Below are 15151 nucleotides of genomic sequence, written 5' to 3'. Positions count from 1 at the left end.
TGGTTCTTGTACATTGAGCCCACCTTAGTTATTGAATCTGGACCGTCCAATCTCTTGAGTCGGTGATCTGATTTCAATGGACGGCCGTAGTTAGTTTGATTTTTTTAAAAGGAAATTCCGTTCACTGGGTAAAATAAAATAGAAAAATCATATAAAAATCTATATTTTAAACTCATTTTTTAAACTTAATGTATAAATGATATGATTAGTTAATCATTGAGAAGATATGCTAGAAAGTGTTACTTTAGGTATTAGCCTGTTTGGTAGAGATGTGGGAAAGGGATTATAAATTATTGTCCCGTTTGGTGTAGCTGTTAAAATAATTTATAGATTATAGTTTAACAGATTATAGATTATGACTTTAATTAGAAGTTGTTAATCTGTTTGGTGTAGCTGTTAGATTATAGATTTAAGTTGCTGAGTAGTGTTTGTTAAATAAGCTGTAAAATAGCTTTTTCAATTAATTTTTATTTTTTGTTTGTCTACATTTCTCATAAAAAATAATAATAATAATCTATATCCATTTGGGTCTTTTTTTATTTTTAAAAAAATAAAAAATAAAAAAAAATTAAGAGTATAACCATAAATTAACATGTCCGCAACAGAAGCTGATAATCAGAAGTAAGGGGTGAGCAGCTTCTCAGAATCAGCTTTTTTAAATTAAAATAAGCTGTTAGAATCAGAAGTTGTTTGAAATAAGTTTAACCAAACAGTCCAAAATAACTTTTTCAAAGCTAAAAGCCATAAGTTAGCTCTGAAAAGCTGAAACAAACACCCCATATAGCTTAACAGATTATAACTTACAGCTGTGAGTATAAGCTGGTAACATGTTTAGTGTAGCTGTGGGATTATAGATTTAAATTACAGAATAGTGTTTGGTAAATAAACTGTAAAATAACTTTTTCTGTATAATTAACTCTTTTGCCCTTATATGATATAAAAATGATAATTTTGTCATTTTTTTTTCAATTTTAATTTTAAAAAATTATTTCATTAATAAAAGTTAATATAATTAGTATTAATTAATATCAACTAATATAAAAAAAATTGATTAGTATCAATTAATTGCTTAATCAGTATCAATTACTACTAAAATTATTAATTAGTATCAACTAATGGCTTAATTAGTCTGAATTAATACTAAAATTATTAATTAGTATCAATTAATAATTAATTCATTACAAAAATATACAATATTAAATTTTTTTGACATTTCTGATTCTGTTTTTATTAAATTTTTTTATTACAATTAATAATATAACAATTGTTATTTATCATCAATTTATCAATTTATATTAATGTATCAATTTTGTCCAATTATTATTATTATTATTATTATTATTATTATTATTATATTATTTTTAGTAATATCTCATTTTTTTTCTTTATAGTAATGTATCATTATTATTCTTTATATTAATGTATCAATTTATATTAATTTATCAATTTACATATATTCATCAATTTATATTAACTTATCAATTTTTCCATCAATTAATATTATCAATTAACATAAATTACATATATTCATCAATATTAATTTTTTTCATCAATTATTAAATAAATTACATATATTAATATTATCAATTATTATTAATTTTTCCATCAATTACATATATTCATCAATATTCTTATTAATAGTATCAATTAATATAAATTTTTTTCATTTTTTCATTTTAAATTAATTAGTCTCAATTAATTAGCATCAATTATTATTTTTTATTCATTAATTATTTTGTTTTTTTTATTAAAAAAACACTGAAAAACCTCCAAAAAAAAAAAAAATGAAAACCCTAACTCCAGCGGGATGAACCGGCGCTAGGGTTTCATTCAGATCGCGATGGCAGATGGTGCAAATCAACCGGCGCTAGGGCAGATGGTGCAGATCAACCGGCGCAGATGGCAGATCGCGATCGCGAAGAGGGAGACGGGTTCGCGAAAGGAGAGAGACGGTGCAGATCAACCGGTGCTAGAGCAGATGGTGCAAATCAACCGGTGCAGATGGCAGATCGCGATGGTGCAGATCGCGATTGCGAAGAGGGAGATAGGTTCGCGAAGGGAGAGAGACAGAGAGGGGGGGAGAGAGAGAGAGCTCGGTCACCGGAAATACATGCTTGCTGGAAATCGCCTCTCCCGTTTGTGTGAGAAAGGAAGAATGAGTGAGAAATGGTTTATATAGTGGCATTTCCGTTATTACTTAAGTTTTGGAGGGACATTTAAGTCATTTTGCCCCTCCCCAAACAGCTGCGCGCATAAGTCGTTTTTTTAAGCACTCACGAGCAACTTCAACTTTTAAGCCGAATTTGGCTTAAATTAAGCCATAATCTATGTTTATAAGTTGTACCAAACACACCATAACAACTTAATTTAAACCAAAAGTTGATTTAAGTTGAAATTAAGTTCTGCCAAACACCCACATTATCATATTATTAGACTTGAAAATTAAATCTAATTCTTAAACGTATCTAGCAATGTCCGATAAAATAAATCCACAAATAGACGCGACTGTGGTTCGGCCCGTGGGCTCATCATAGATTTTGCTCACAATAATATAAATCATTCATTTTCAAAATCATAATGTATAAGTTATTTATAATAAAAAAATTAAATCAAATCAAATCGATAACTATAGTCATATTAATTTATTAAGAAATTTTAATATATACTTGTTGGCTTTTTGGCTTTTCGAAGGGTATTTTTGTGAATGTGAGCGTGCCAGCAATGATCAATCAGTCCTTACAGAAATTGTGATTGCCAACCAATTATCAGACGATTGTGTTTTAGTTCTTTTCAGCCTCAATGAAGAGGACTTTTACTGGTGGCTTGATTTAGGAGAAGTTAATAGAAAATAACAGTAATATGAAGAACAATTGAAGTATTTCATAAAAATGAACACTTACAATGGTCCGAACTCAGCCTCAGAGAGGTTTACAACAGCAGTCTACTTGAATCTACTTGAAGCTACTCCTATGAATCGAAGTGCAGTGCTGGTATTTAAAGTGCAGGTATTTAAAGAACAGGTATTTAAAGACTGGAAATGTAAATGACTGGAAAAGAAAATATATGAAGTAAATGACTGGTTTGTATGATCTGAGTCCGTCCGTCCTTCTGGGGGCTGCCCTGCTATTTATACTCGTCAGTGATGACCTTCGAACTGCACTTCGAACCGTCGAACTGCTCCTCCATGATCGCTGATCATGCTTCCTTACAAGTAGCTCCATTACGCCATTACTGGCAGTTGAGCTTCCCTCTTGTACTTGGATTTGAATATGAGTAACCGTTGAAGACACGTCATCTTGCATCCCGTTATTTGATCTAGTGTTACTCAGATCATGTGAGGACCAATATTTATTGCCACGTGTACCATCAGGATTAAAGGCTTGAATAACCTTCCTTTATTACCCTTACTATGCCACGTGTCGAACTGTAACTGGCTTTTACAAAATATGTAGCCAACAATACTTCTTTAAAAAAAATATATCATATGCACTTCTAATTATGTTATTTTCTTTCTTAGTTATAATTAATTTTCTTCTTTAATTATGATATTATTTTAGTTATACCATATATATGTTTAGTTACAATATTTTTTTTATTTTTTTTTTAGTTATGACTCAGAAAATTGAAATTAAGCCATTTTTCTTTTTAGTTACAAGGTGTGCACCATAGTATTTTCGTAGTTTATTACATTTGTTTTCTAAAAAATGAATGATCTAATCTTTAAATAATATTTGTCGTTCATTTTTTTTTTAAATAAATACCATAAACTAACATAGCAAAGGTTATCAGACCGACTTAATTTTTTTTAACAATGATTTACACAGTGTGATATAAAAAATGAATAATTTGGATCATTGAGACGGGACCCATAAAACCCCACGGGCCTGAATAACACAGCCCAATCCCATAAAATAAATAGGCTCATAAGGGAGTTTGTAGCCCAAAAAAATTATAAAGTCGTTATAAATTGTAAGATCACTCTTTTTACTTTTTACATAATAAAAAAAATTAACTAAAATAATTAATTTCTAAACGAATCCTAAATTGTGGAGTCTTTTGAAAAGATGGTTAAAAGTTAACTTTTTTACTTTTTTAGCTTTTTTGACTATTTTCTATAAGAGATAATGTGACTCAAAATGAGTCAAAAGCCATGTTTGATGACCTCATAATTTTTTTGTACTTTGTTTATAGAAAAAAATAAAAATATATTAATACACATTTTTTAAATATATATATAAAAAAATTTTTTGATAAGTATACGGAAAAGAGATAGAGGGATGTTGCTGGGCACAATAGCTTGCTGTGAGGCTTGATGGAAACTTGTTTCAAATCTATTTCAATAATCTGAACTATTCACATTGTAAGATTCGTTAAATAAATATTCTTAAAAAAATCAGATTAATTGGACACATATATAACCCCATAACAAAATCACATTTATTTTTTAAAAAAATAAACGGTTAATATGATTTTGATAATTTTTTAATAACAATTAAGATTTGATCATTGGGTTATGGTCAATTAGAATGAAATAAAAATTCGCCGGACAAGTGAATTTTTTTTTACTAAAAAACAAAAAAGGTGGGGATCAAAAATTCAACCCTATTAATAAAGTATTATTCCTAAACACACTTTTTTTTCACCTTATAAAAAAATCGAAAAGCCACTTAAAAAGTCAAGTTTCCAAACGTATCAAAATGATATTAATAATAGTAATGCTACACATTCGTTGAATTTGGACTAGTTTGAATCGTCCAAATTTGTGCATGCAAGTCTCCGGCCGATCATTCGAAAAGTTATTCAACCGGTCATCCGAGAGTATGCTGGTCATTGGCAGACATTGTTTGACAAAGGTGATTGTTGTGGTTGATAAGGGTGACATCGGTCATCCAGACGGTCGTCCAATTTATATAATTCTGACGATTCAGATAAACTCAAATTCGTTGTATCAATAATTTTTGTATTAATATTAGCAACAAGAAGCCCACGTTGCAACCTCATCATCTGCTATCCATAGCTGGTCACAATTTGCATACAGATCATTACTATAGCTAATAGTCCACCTTGCCATTACAAAGTCTGATTGCTGGGTTTAAAGTTTTCAATTTCCCTAACCAATGTGCACTGTGACCAAGTAACCTCTCAAGCCTGTTACCTATTCACTTATAAAACATCATACAAAGTGAAAACACATAACTTGTTAGAATTACAGCCAAGAAAAGAGGAAACAAAGCAATAACCATATCCAATTCTTTTAGTGCATGCAAAAACAAAATATGATTGCTGATGTTAAATTTTACAGGACATGTCATTTTACCGGCCGTGACAGTGACAGAGCCAAAAATTCAAAATAGAGAACTCACACCATTAAAAAGAAGATACAAAATCTATAAAAAAACAACAAAGACATACTATTAAATTTATAAATTTTTTTGATCCATTGTTAAAATTCAATATTACAATTGTCGTGCGAATTATGTCAATATAGCCTAAAAATCCAGAGTCAACAACCCAACTAAATTTATGATTAACAAATTGAACACTATCAACTCAACAAAAAATCCCACAATGGAAAAAAACAATAAACTAAACAAATCCCATGAAAAGAATGAAATGTTCAATTAATTCAATTTTTACCATTAACTTTGCAGTTTAGAGTATAAAAGAACAAGCTCACAAAAAACCAAAAAAAAAAATAGAGCACTACTAAAAAAATTTAAATACAATTTTTTTTTACATGGTTTAAAGAGGGGACACTATTATTATTTTATGAAGGACAAATTAGACATAAACTTCATATATAAGGGAAATGGTATAAATATGAAAAACCCAGGGAGGCACGTGACTCCCTGGTCCTACATTGGCTCTGCCTCTGTCTACAAACGAAAAAAGAAAAAAAAAATTCTTTAGCAAAACAGAGGGCTCTATTTGTTCGAGTTTGAAGGCATGCAGGTTCTATTTTCCTGCCAACCAATGCATACAACAGTTGTACTTGACAATCTATCGAACTTGCCGCTGCAGTAGTTTTCTGATACACTAATCCCCACCACCACCACCTCCGAACATCCCCATCATGTCTTTAGCAGAACCCGAACCCATTTGTTTCATCAAGTTTTGTAACCCGCCCATGCCACCGATCTGCTTCAGCATCTGTGGGGGAAGGACTTTGCTCATATGTTGTGCGTTCATGTTGCGTGATAAAGCACTCATATCTCCCTTCTTAGGAATCTTCAGCCCCTTCATCTTGCTCCAAATCTTGGCGAGTCGCTTGTACTCTTCGAACATTTCCATCACTTCCCGAACGTGTCGACCCGATCCCCTTGCTATCCTCATGATCCTTGATTCGTTCATGAGCTTTGGGTTCGAACTATCCAACTCTGCAACATAAGTAGTAAAATCAGAAAAATGGGTTAACATTAAAGCTGCGTTTGGTTTAAAGATTTCAGAAGGGATTTACACAGGGAAAAGTAAATGAAATATAAGCTGAATTTTTGTTCCTTTTCCTGGTTTCCTTTCTCTCTGGAAATTCCTACTCAAATCTTTAATCCAAAAACCTAAAGTATTCCCCAAGAGAAGATGATCTTTCAGTTGGAACTACCAAGACAGAAACATATTAGCATTATTGGACTTAAGTTCAACTTAAATTTACAGCCCCAAGACACTACTTTAGCAACCAAAAAATAAAGGCACAAATAGACCAAATCAAAATAGCATTGCTTGCCTTCGTTAGTCATTGAATCCATCATTGTCATGTAACGTTTGATCTTTGCCTGGCTTTCCTTTTCACGACCTTTTGGCATTAACTCTGCACTAAATCCTGGAAGCATTGAAAATACCTATACAGAACAGTGGTGAATTAAAAACATGAATTAAGGCTCTGCAACGAAATTCCATGCAAGTGAGTGACAAAGGGAAAGAGATAAAAATCAAATCAATAAATGACACTCAAATAGTCAATATAGCATTCCTTTGGCTTACATGCACTCGCCAAATTCCACTTGCCAAACAATTCGGTTACCTTATGTCGACTTCTCCTGGTAAAGGGCATTGTTAGAATGATGTATTTTTGGTGGGGAAACCCTTAACAGAGCCTGAACCACATGCTCAATGTTGTTGGCGCTCTAGTAACAAAGAAAACCACCACTGGCAACATCTGGCCTCTAAGGGTGTGCAAAAAAAAGTTTTCTCAAACTGCTTACCACCAGGTGGCCTCTAACATCAGTTATCTCTTAAAATTTTCCTGTTAAAACTGTATTTTTGGTCATGTCAGGCAGTGATGCAGCCACAATTTTAGAAAATCTAATTTTACTTTTATTATTTTGGAATTATAATTTGATTAGTTGAGTATGAAATAGGCAAGTTTCCTGATTTGTGTTTATTTAATCTTTCTATTTTATTAGTTTATTGTTCTACAAGAATTAGGTTTAATTTACTATAAATAATGATATAAGCCTTGTGGCTGAACAACTTTGGTGATTAATAAAATTTCAGGATCTTTTTTTTTCTTCCAACAATGGATATTCTGAGAGAGTCAACCACTGTTGATGCCTTTATTTCCGATATTCTTACTGAAACAATAGAATTTGTGAAGGGTTTTTTAACGGACTCAAAATCATCGTTCCAAATGCTGTGTGTAATGCTTCCCTACATTAATTCAGAGCAAATTCACCATAAAAATTTCATTTACAAATTGCCAATTTGCTTTACAAAAGCTATTGCATCTTCTCAAAAAGAAACTGCAAAAATTAAAGATTCTAGTAATATTTATGAATCTTCCGTAAAAGAAAGCAAATAACGACAGATCTAGAAAAATGTACAATCGTTAGGCAATTAGCAGCAATTCAGAAAGCGTTTAATACTATGAACATGATCATAGAGCACATCAACACATCTTTGATCAAGCTTCAATAAAACCAAATGGTAAATTAACACACCTGGCCAATAGGACCCATTTTGAGTATGTTTTGAAATTGCTCATACATAATCCTCAAGGTGAAATTTCCTTCAGAAAGCTTTTGTAGGAGCTCGGGCTGTTGATCCATAGGTACCACTTCATGAATTTTGTCCATGAATCCAGACCAGTCACCCATGCCTAATTTAAATTCAAATAAAACAGAGTCAAAACATTCAGAAGTATTTTACTAAAACAGCCCAGAAAGAACAATGTCAACACCAAAAAATATAAAGGTATCGTGAGTCCATTACGAAAAGAAGCAGATGATAACCTAAAAGACGACTGACAAATGGTTTAACATCAAAAACCTCAAACTCATCCATATGCTCTCCAGTTCCAATAAATATTACAGGGCTTTTTGTTGCAGCAACTCTGCATATAGAAAGCACAAAATAATCAAAATGTCAGTAACAAAACACAGCCATGATTTATAATTTCCATGCATTTTGTTAAAATGGAAAAAATGTCTTAACTTTTAAGTATAGAAACTTAAAAATTCAGGTGGCTTTATGCTTAAATGTGAGGATTCCAACAATTTCTTAGTTATATCTTCTTCCTCAAAGATGAATCAACATTATTTCTCTGGAAAGATGAATCAACATTTGCCTTTATTATAATTACTTTAGAAGTTGTATTGTTAAAGGCATGCCAAGCTCACATATAAATTCATGAAGAAGATCAATAGCATCATAAAGTGGGAAGAGCACATGGAATAAATTAGCAATGCAATACCCAAGTATCCAAGATTATTCAAACACACTTACAACAGACTAAGAAAAAGGATGTAACATTAATGACCTCAAACAACTTGCTGCGAAAATGAAAAATAACCTTGAAGAGGTGCCACAAGGTACTTAGTTTAAAAGGTCTTGCTTTTTCCTTTTTCTTTTTTGTCCTTTTTTGATGGGTAGGTTAGAGAAGCTTCATGTTTATCTAAACCCAAACAATCATACGGAGATGCATTGACAAAAAGGGTAATAATAAACAGAATTTTTCTTTAACCAAAATTATCAGACATGAAACCTATGTAATCTGGCACATGTCACATCTGAACATACAAAGAGTGCGTGAACACTATGGATTGCATAATTTATTTGGCAGTGCAAACATGATTTCTTCAATCATTTCACCAAATCAAAACAAAACGGCATTTTATATCACACCACGTACACAATTATTTCAATGCCAGATTCAAAATCTTGAAAGTAAGTACTGCGTTAAAAACTTACGCACTAAGAGCACCACCACCCTTTGCATGACCATCCATCTTGGTAACAATCACAGCTCCAACTGCAACACTTTGCTTGAATGCTTGTGCCTGATCAAATGCTGCTTGACCAATACTACTATCCATAACAAATATAACAAGATCCGGTTTCTGGAAGATTCACAGACAATACAAGATTACCAACTGTAATAAACAGTAATAACATAGTGCAACACAATGCACCAGGATATACCGTTGCTTCAGAAACTTGACGCATTTCTTCAAAGAGAGCAACTTCCTGTTTATGGCGTCCACTGGTGTCAACAATTATAAGGTCACAATTTTCCTGCTTGAATCTTTCTACGCCTTCAACTGCAATTTTAACAGGATCTGACTCCATATAGCTGTCAACAAAAGGCATATGCTATGATGAGCATTGAGTAGTACATTCATAACCCAAAAATGAAGTGAGACCAAATCAATAGAGGCTCTGACGTTACAAGCATTTGGGAAGAGGTCCACATATGGTTAAAGGAAAATCTATTAAAGGAACAATAGCTACATGCACAAAGATATAACAATGAAATAAAAGTTTTGTTTCAGTGAAGGCTACACAATTAATTGGTATATATAGACTGTGATATATATATATACAAAACAAAGGTCTAAAGTGCATCTTGCATTAACCCAACTAACTAAGAGCACCAACTCATCAACACCCCATTGCCCAATTACTAAGATTCCTCATGAACACTATGAAATCTGCCCTGGATTGATAAACCAACTTCGTCGTTACAACAGGCTAAGTTTGCCAACTTGTGAAAATTTGCCCATTCAAATTCATGCTCTCTTTTTTTTCTTTGTTCTTTTTTCTTTTGTTTGATAAGTACTCATCTTATTAAGAGCACCAACTCATTGAAACTCCACTGCCCAATTACTAAGATTCCTCCTGAATACTATGAAATGTACCCTGGATTGATAAACCAGCTTCATCCTTACAGCAGGCTAAGCTTGCAATCTGTGACAGTTTTTGCCTATTCGAATTTAGATATGGCAATTGGAACCCAACTCGACGGGGACCCGATCCCCCGACTCCGAATTGAGCGGTTATTCCCAGAAAAATATCCCCGACGGGCCGGGGATGGTATTAAAAATTGAATCCCCGATGATATTCAGGGCTGGGGATACATATTTTAGTCCCGGACCCGGCCCGACCCCGATCCCCGCTCCACTTCCCCCCGACATGAAATTACTATTTTGCCCCTATTTATATATAATATGTGTATGTGTAGGGTTTGGATGAACAAACACTCACACACAAACACAAAAAAGCGCTCTCACCTCTCTCTCTCTGCGGGTGCTCCTCCCTCACACACAAAAATAGCTCTCTCTCTCTCTCTCTCTCTCTCTCTGTAGATGTTCCTCACACACAAAAACAAAGTTGTCCTCTCCCTCCTCCCATCTCGCGGATCTCCGATCTCACCGATGGCGGTGGTGGTGGCGGCGGCTCCTCCGACATCCTCTCCCTCCTCTCATCTCGCCGATCTCCGATCTCGCCGATGGCGGTGGCGGCAGTTTCTCCACTATCTCCCAAATCTCGCTGATCTCGCCGTCGCCGATCTCCCTGCTCAAGGACATCACGGTGACGCCCTTTCCCTTCGCTGCCGGACTCCGACGCCTTTCCCATCTCCCTGTTGATGTATGATGTTGATCTGCCTTTTTTTTCTTTTTTTTTTTTTGGACCGGGGAATTTTCGGGTTCGGGAAAACACAATCCCCGCTAGGGGACGGGGGTGGGGGTGGTCACAGGTTTCCCGTCGGGGCTGGGGACGGGAAAATTTTTGCCATCGGGGATCGGGGACAGGGAGTGTGATCCCCGCCCCCGCCCCGCCCCATTGCCATCCCTATTCAAATTCATGATCTTTTTTTCTTTTCTTTTTTTGTTCCTTTTGTTTGATGAGAACTCGTGGACTGATGGCCAAATTGAATTTTCCATCCGATAAAAGGATAAATGAATTAAACTTATCCATTACCAATTACATGAAAACAAGGTGTAATTGGATGACAAAACCTATGAAGGATAAGTTAAGTGATGGATAACAAGTTCATGACGTTTGAACTATAAGCATGATCCTGCTTTATAGCTTACAAAACCTCAGATTCTTTCAATACATCCCTTCCCTTTACATCAATACAGTTAATTTATTGCATGCCCATTACCATAAAATTAACCACATAGAAGTAGATGGCACATGGTTTCCTCATTAGAATTAGACATTGGTTGGCTCTTTCTCTTTCAGTAATGTTGCTCATAATAATATCCCTTACATAGGAATTTATGCAAGTTGAACATGATTGGAACATGTGCACCAGACTGAAGTCATCATTAGGGGCATTTCTCTAGTTCCTCTTTTCCATGACTTGCGGAGTCCCAGAAAATTATTATCTGGACTTTCTTTTTCCTACTCACACAACCACCAACCATTTCCTCTCCCTATCAATTAATCTTCCTGCTCTATTTATACAACTGATTTTTAAACTAACTTCTGCAATATTTGACACATTTTACATGATACTCTGACATTACAACTATATCAACCTTCTAAAATCACGTAAGATGGCATTACAACCAACAGATCAACAAAGAATACCTTCCATAAAAAGGAATTTTAGCTTTAGTGGCATTCTGCTTCAACTGATCAAAAGCACCAGCTCGGAAAGTATCTGCACACACCAGAGCTGGTTTCCAACCCTTCTTCTGGTGGTAATATGCATATTTCGTACATGTTGTGGTTTTCCCAGACCCTGGAATTATTCACAAACAGATAATCCTGCATTAATTGACTGAATAGAAGAAATGACAAACCCAACAAGGGTAGATTAACCAAAATGTAAAGTAAACTGAACGTATATAGCTAACAAATGAGAAAAAAATTCAAAAGGCCCTAATATATGTAACTCTCATATGGGTGGTAAAGATGATCAAGGTCATACACCAGCTTGCCAAAATAAAATGCAATACTTAGATACTAACTGTTAGACATAATACATAACAAAACAACAAATCCATCACCATCTCAGAAAAACAACATACCTTGCAAACCGACAAACATGACTACACTTGTTTTCCCTTTCTTTGGAGTGAAAGACGGCTTCCCAGGATCCAACATTTTGCAAAGCTCGTTAAAAATAGCCTAGAAGAAAAGAATCCCGCTTACTATCACAACATAACAAGAGACAATGCAGGATCCAGATTGCGATCTAACAGCAACCCAAAAAAAAAAAAAGGTAGTTTAAAAACAAATCTTAGGCTAAAAGAATGTTCCTAAATTAAATACCACCATCGCCTTCAAAGTAGCAACCCTCTTAAACCATGTCCGACACTTCTCGAACATGTCATAATTTGAAAATGAACTACCATAATTTTGGACACTTTTTAAATACTACCTACACAGAACACGTGAAAAATCTCTCAACAGGCAAAGTGAAGAATGAATCGGACACATTTCTTGAAGAAAAAGACATAATATAAGTAGGCAGTCGTATAATGCATCATTTGTGGACTGAAATCATAAACGTTTTGCAACTCTAAACTCCACTATTTAGATAATCAATTCAGGGATACATTTTTCTCAGACTATTTAACATATGAATATAGTAACACATGCTGCAGTGTTACCACATTCTTGTCCTAATTTTTTCTATTTGTTGAATCAACTGACACTCTTTTAGGATTTACTCAGCATGTCAAGTCATGTCATACCAGTGTCCTATGTGCATGGCAATGGTACATAGATCACCTTACAAGACTTCCAAAAAAATAATGGGAGACAACAACAACAAATTAAAATAAAATATAAAATAATAAAACAAAACAAAGCAAATAAAAGATTTTAAAAACTGCAAACCCAAGCAACACTTTAGACATAGTTGTACGAAGAGTAAACAGTGGCTTATTGAAATGTGCTTCTGCCATATGTAATTGACTAACCAAATGGGCTTTGATAGAGTCGAGTGGAGAAGAAAGATTCATGTAGCCGATCCCATTTGATAGGACTTAAGGTTTGGTTTGGTTTGATTAATATTTTTAATCAGAATATTCAGCCAAAGATATTAGTTTCAAATCCTAATCACCAAAAAAGATAACCTTTTTTCTTTTTGCATTGCCAGCAAGCAATTGAATTTGTTTAATGCAGTCAACACTGACCAAGATTAAAACTAACAAGCTTCTGAAATAACAAAAAGTCTCAAATTCATAGAATTCAGTAAAACAATGATCTCTTTACAAAAGCAAAAAACTTAAACAAAGTTCCATATGCTGCTTACAATGATAAGGCCACGGTCTACCCCCAAATAATTTTTTTTTTTTTTTTTTTTTTTTTCAAATAGCTCAGAAAAATCCATGTAATAAACCAGCTGCTAATCAAACTTAATCCTTGATGGCATACTTGGGTGCCAACTCCCAACAGAACCTTTTTGACTTGTCGACTGAGTGACCATAACAGATGTGGAGTGTAATAAAACATGATAAAAGGAATAACAATGGAAAAACCAGCAATTTTCAATGAAAATTCAACAAAACAAAAACTGATGCACATGAAAAGAGTTATAATTACACCAAACAATTAAGATTTTGCGCTATATTTAAACAATTAAAATCACCTAATATTGGTGAAACTCTTTAATATATATATGAGGAAATCATAAAAAGAAAAAAATAAAAAAAACTAACATATGGAACATGGGAACCCACTTCGCAAAGTTCACTAAGGCCATATCTGAAATCCAAGCCTTGGAATTGGAATCCTGGTTTGAAGTGTGAACTAACATAGTCACCAATTTTAGGTCATTTTATTGTTACTCAATTTTGAAAATCTTTATCCCCTACATAATGGCCTTTTTTAGTTGAATCATCAAAACTATTCAGCTAATTTAGTAAACCCTAATCCCAAATCTGGGGTTGACTACACAAATCTTTCTACACACTTTCAATTAGTTCTTTGCAAACAAAAAACAGCATAATCCATGATGATTAACAATTCTACCAACAAGAAAAACTGGCCCAAAATTCCAATTTTTTAGCCAAACCAAGAACACATGCAAATTGGGTATCGAAATCAAACCCATACCTGTTGAATGATCTTACGCTTGTTATGGCCAGCAGCGAGGTCATCGAGATTGACGATCTTCTTAATATTGGTCTGCATATCGCGAACGAGCTTAAACTGGACATCGGACTGAAGAAGAGCTCGAGTGATCTCATTGAGGCACTCGTTGAGAACTTTCTCGTCAATTATTGTCGCATTGCTCATCTGCTGGAGAGCACGCGATATGCTTCCACCTAACTGTGCTAACACCATTTTGATCGATTGTTTGAGGAATAACGATCTGTTCTGCGAATTCGAACTGAAAACTATCAAAAACTGATTGATTGATTGATCGATCGATCGATCGATTGAACAAATTTCTGTGATTTTGGGAGGGTAAGGCTTAGGGTTAGGGTTTCGGTTTCGATTGGGAGCGGGACGTGGGGATGGCAAAATTACCTGTTTTGTTTCCGACTCTCCTGTGTCTGTGTGTGGGTGGAAATTTGGAAAGGAAAAAGAATTGTGTTTAGTAGACTTTTGTAAATATGATTTGATAAGATGAATTGTATCTTGAGTTTGTGAGTTGTATCTTGAGTTTGTGAGTTGTGAAATTATGATTTGAGTGTAAAGAAATTATTTGGTTATGATTTTTGAATAGAGTGTTAAATTGAGTTTTGAATTGTATATGAAATTGAGTTTTGAAAATTTGATGTCACATGTGAAATAAGAAAATTTGTTTGTGTTGGAGATGAGTTTTCAAAATAGTTTTAAAAACTTAATTTAACCTGTAATTGATAATCAAAAACACAACTCATATCTTGATATCTGTATTTTTGATCAACAGTCATAACCAAACTATTTTTAAAATACTCAAATAAACAACAAAAAAATTCAATTAATTGTT

At 33.9% G+C, this 15151-nt stretch overlaps 1 protein-coding gene across 1 annotated transcript; it reads right to left on the bottom strand.

Annotated features, from left to right (window-relative positions):
* Positions 1 to 5614: 5614 nt before the first annotated feature.
* LOC114313834 (signal recognition particle subunit SRP54 2) lies at positions 5615 to 14805 on the bottom strand. The gene is made up of 9 exons (XM_028260238.2): positions 14290 to 14805; positions 12255 to 12354; positions 11812 to 11965; positions 9415 to 9565; positions 9184 to 9332; positions 8226 to 8326; positions 7935 to 8092; positions 6722 to 6836; positions 5615 to 6377 (listed from the first exon to the last, which is right to left on the bottom strand). Exons 1-9 carry the CDS (start codon positions 14518 to 14520, stop codon positions 6037 to 6039), a joined length of 1500 nt encoding a protein of 499 aa, XP_028116039.1. The 5' UTR covers positions 14521 to 14805; the 3' UTR covers positions 5615 to 6036.
* Positions 14806 to 15151: the final 346 nt, after the last annotated feature.

Source organism: Camellia sinensis, chromosome 4, assembly GCF_055761805.1.
Source record: "Camellia sinensis isolate YWXY chromosome 4, ASM5576180v1, whole genome shotgun sequence".
Classification (NCBI taxonomy): Eukaryota; Viridiplantae; Streptophyta; class Magnoliopsida; order Ericales; family Theaceae; genus Camellia; species Camellia sinensis.
The sequence above is the reverse complement of the archived record's forward strand: the minus strand, read 5'-3'. Positions and strand labels throughout refer to the sequence as shown.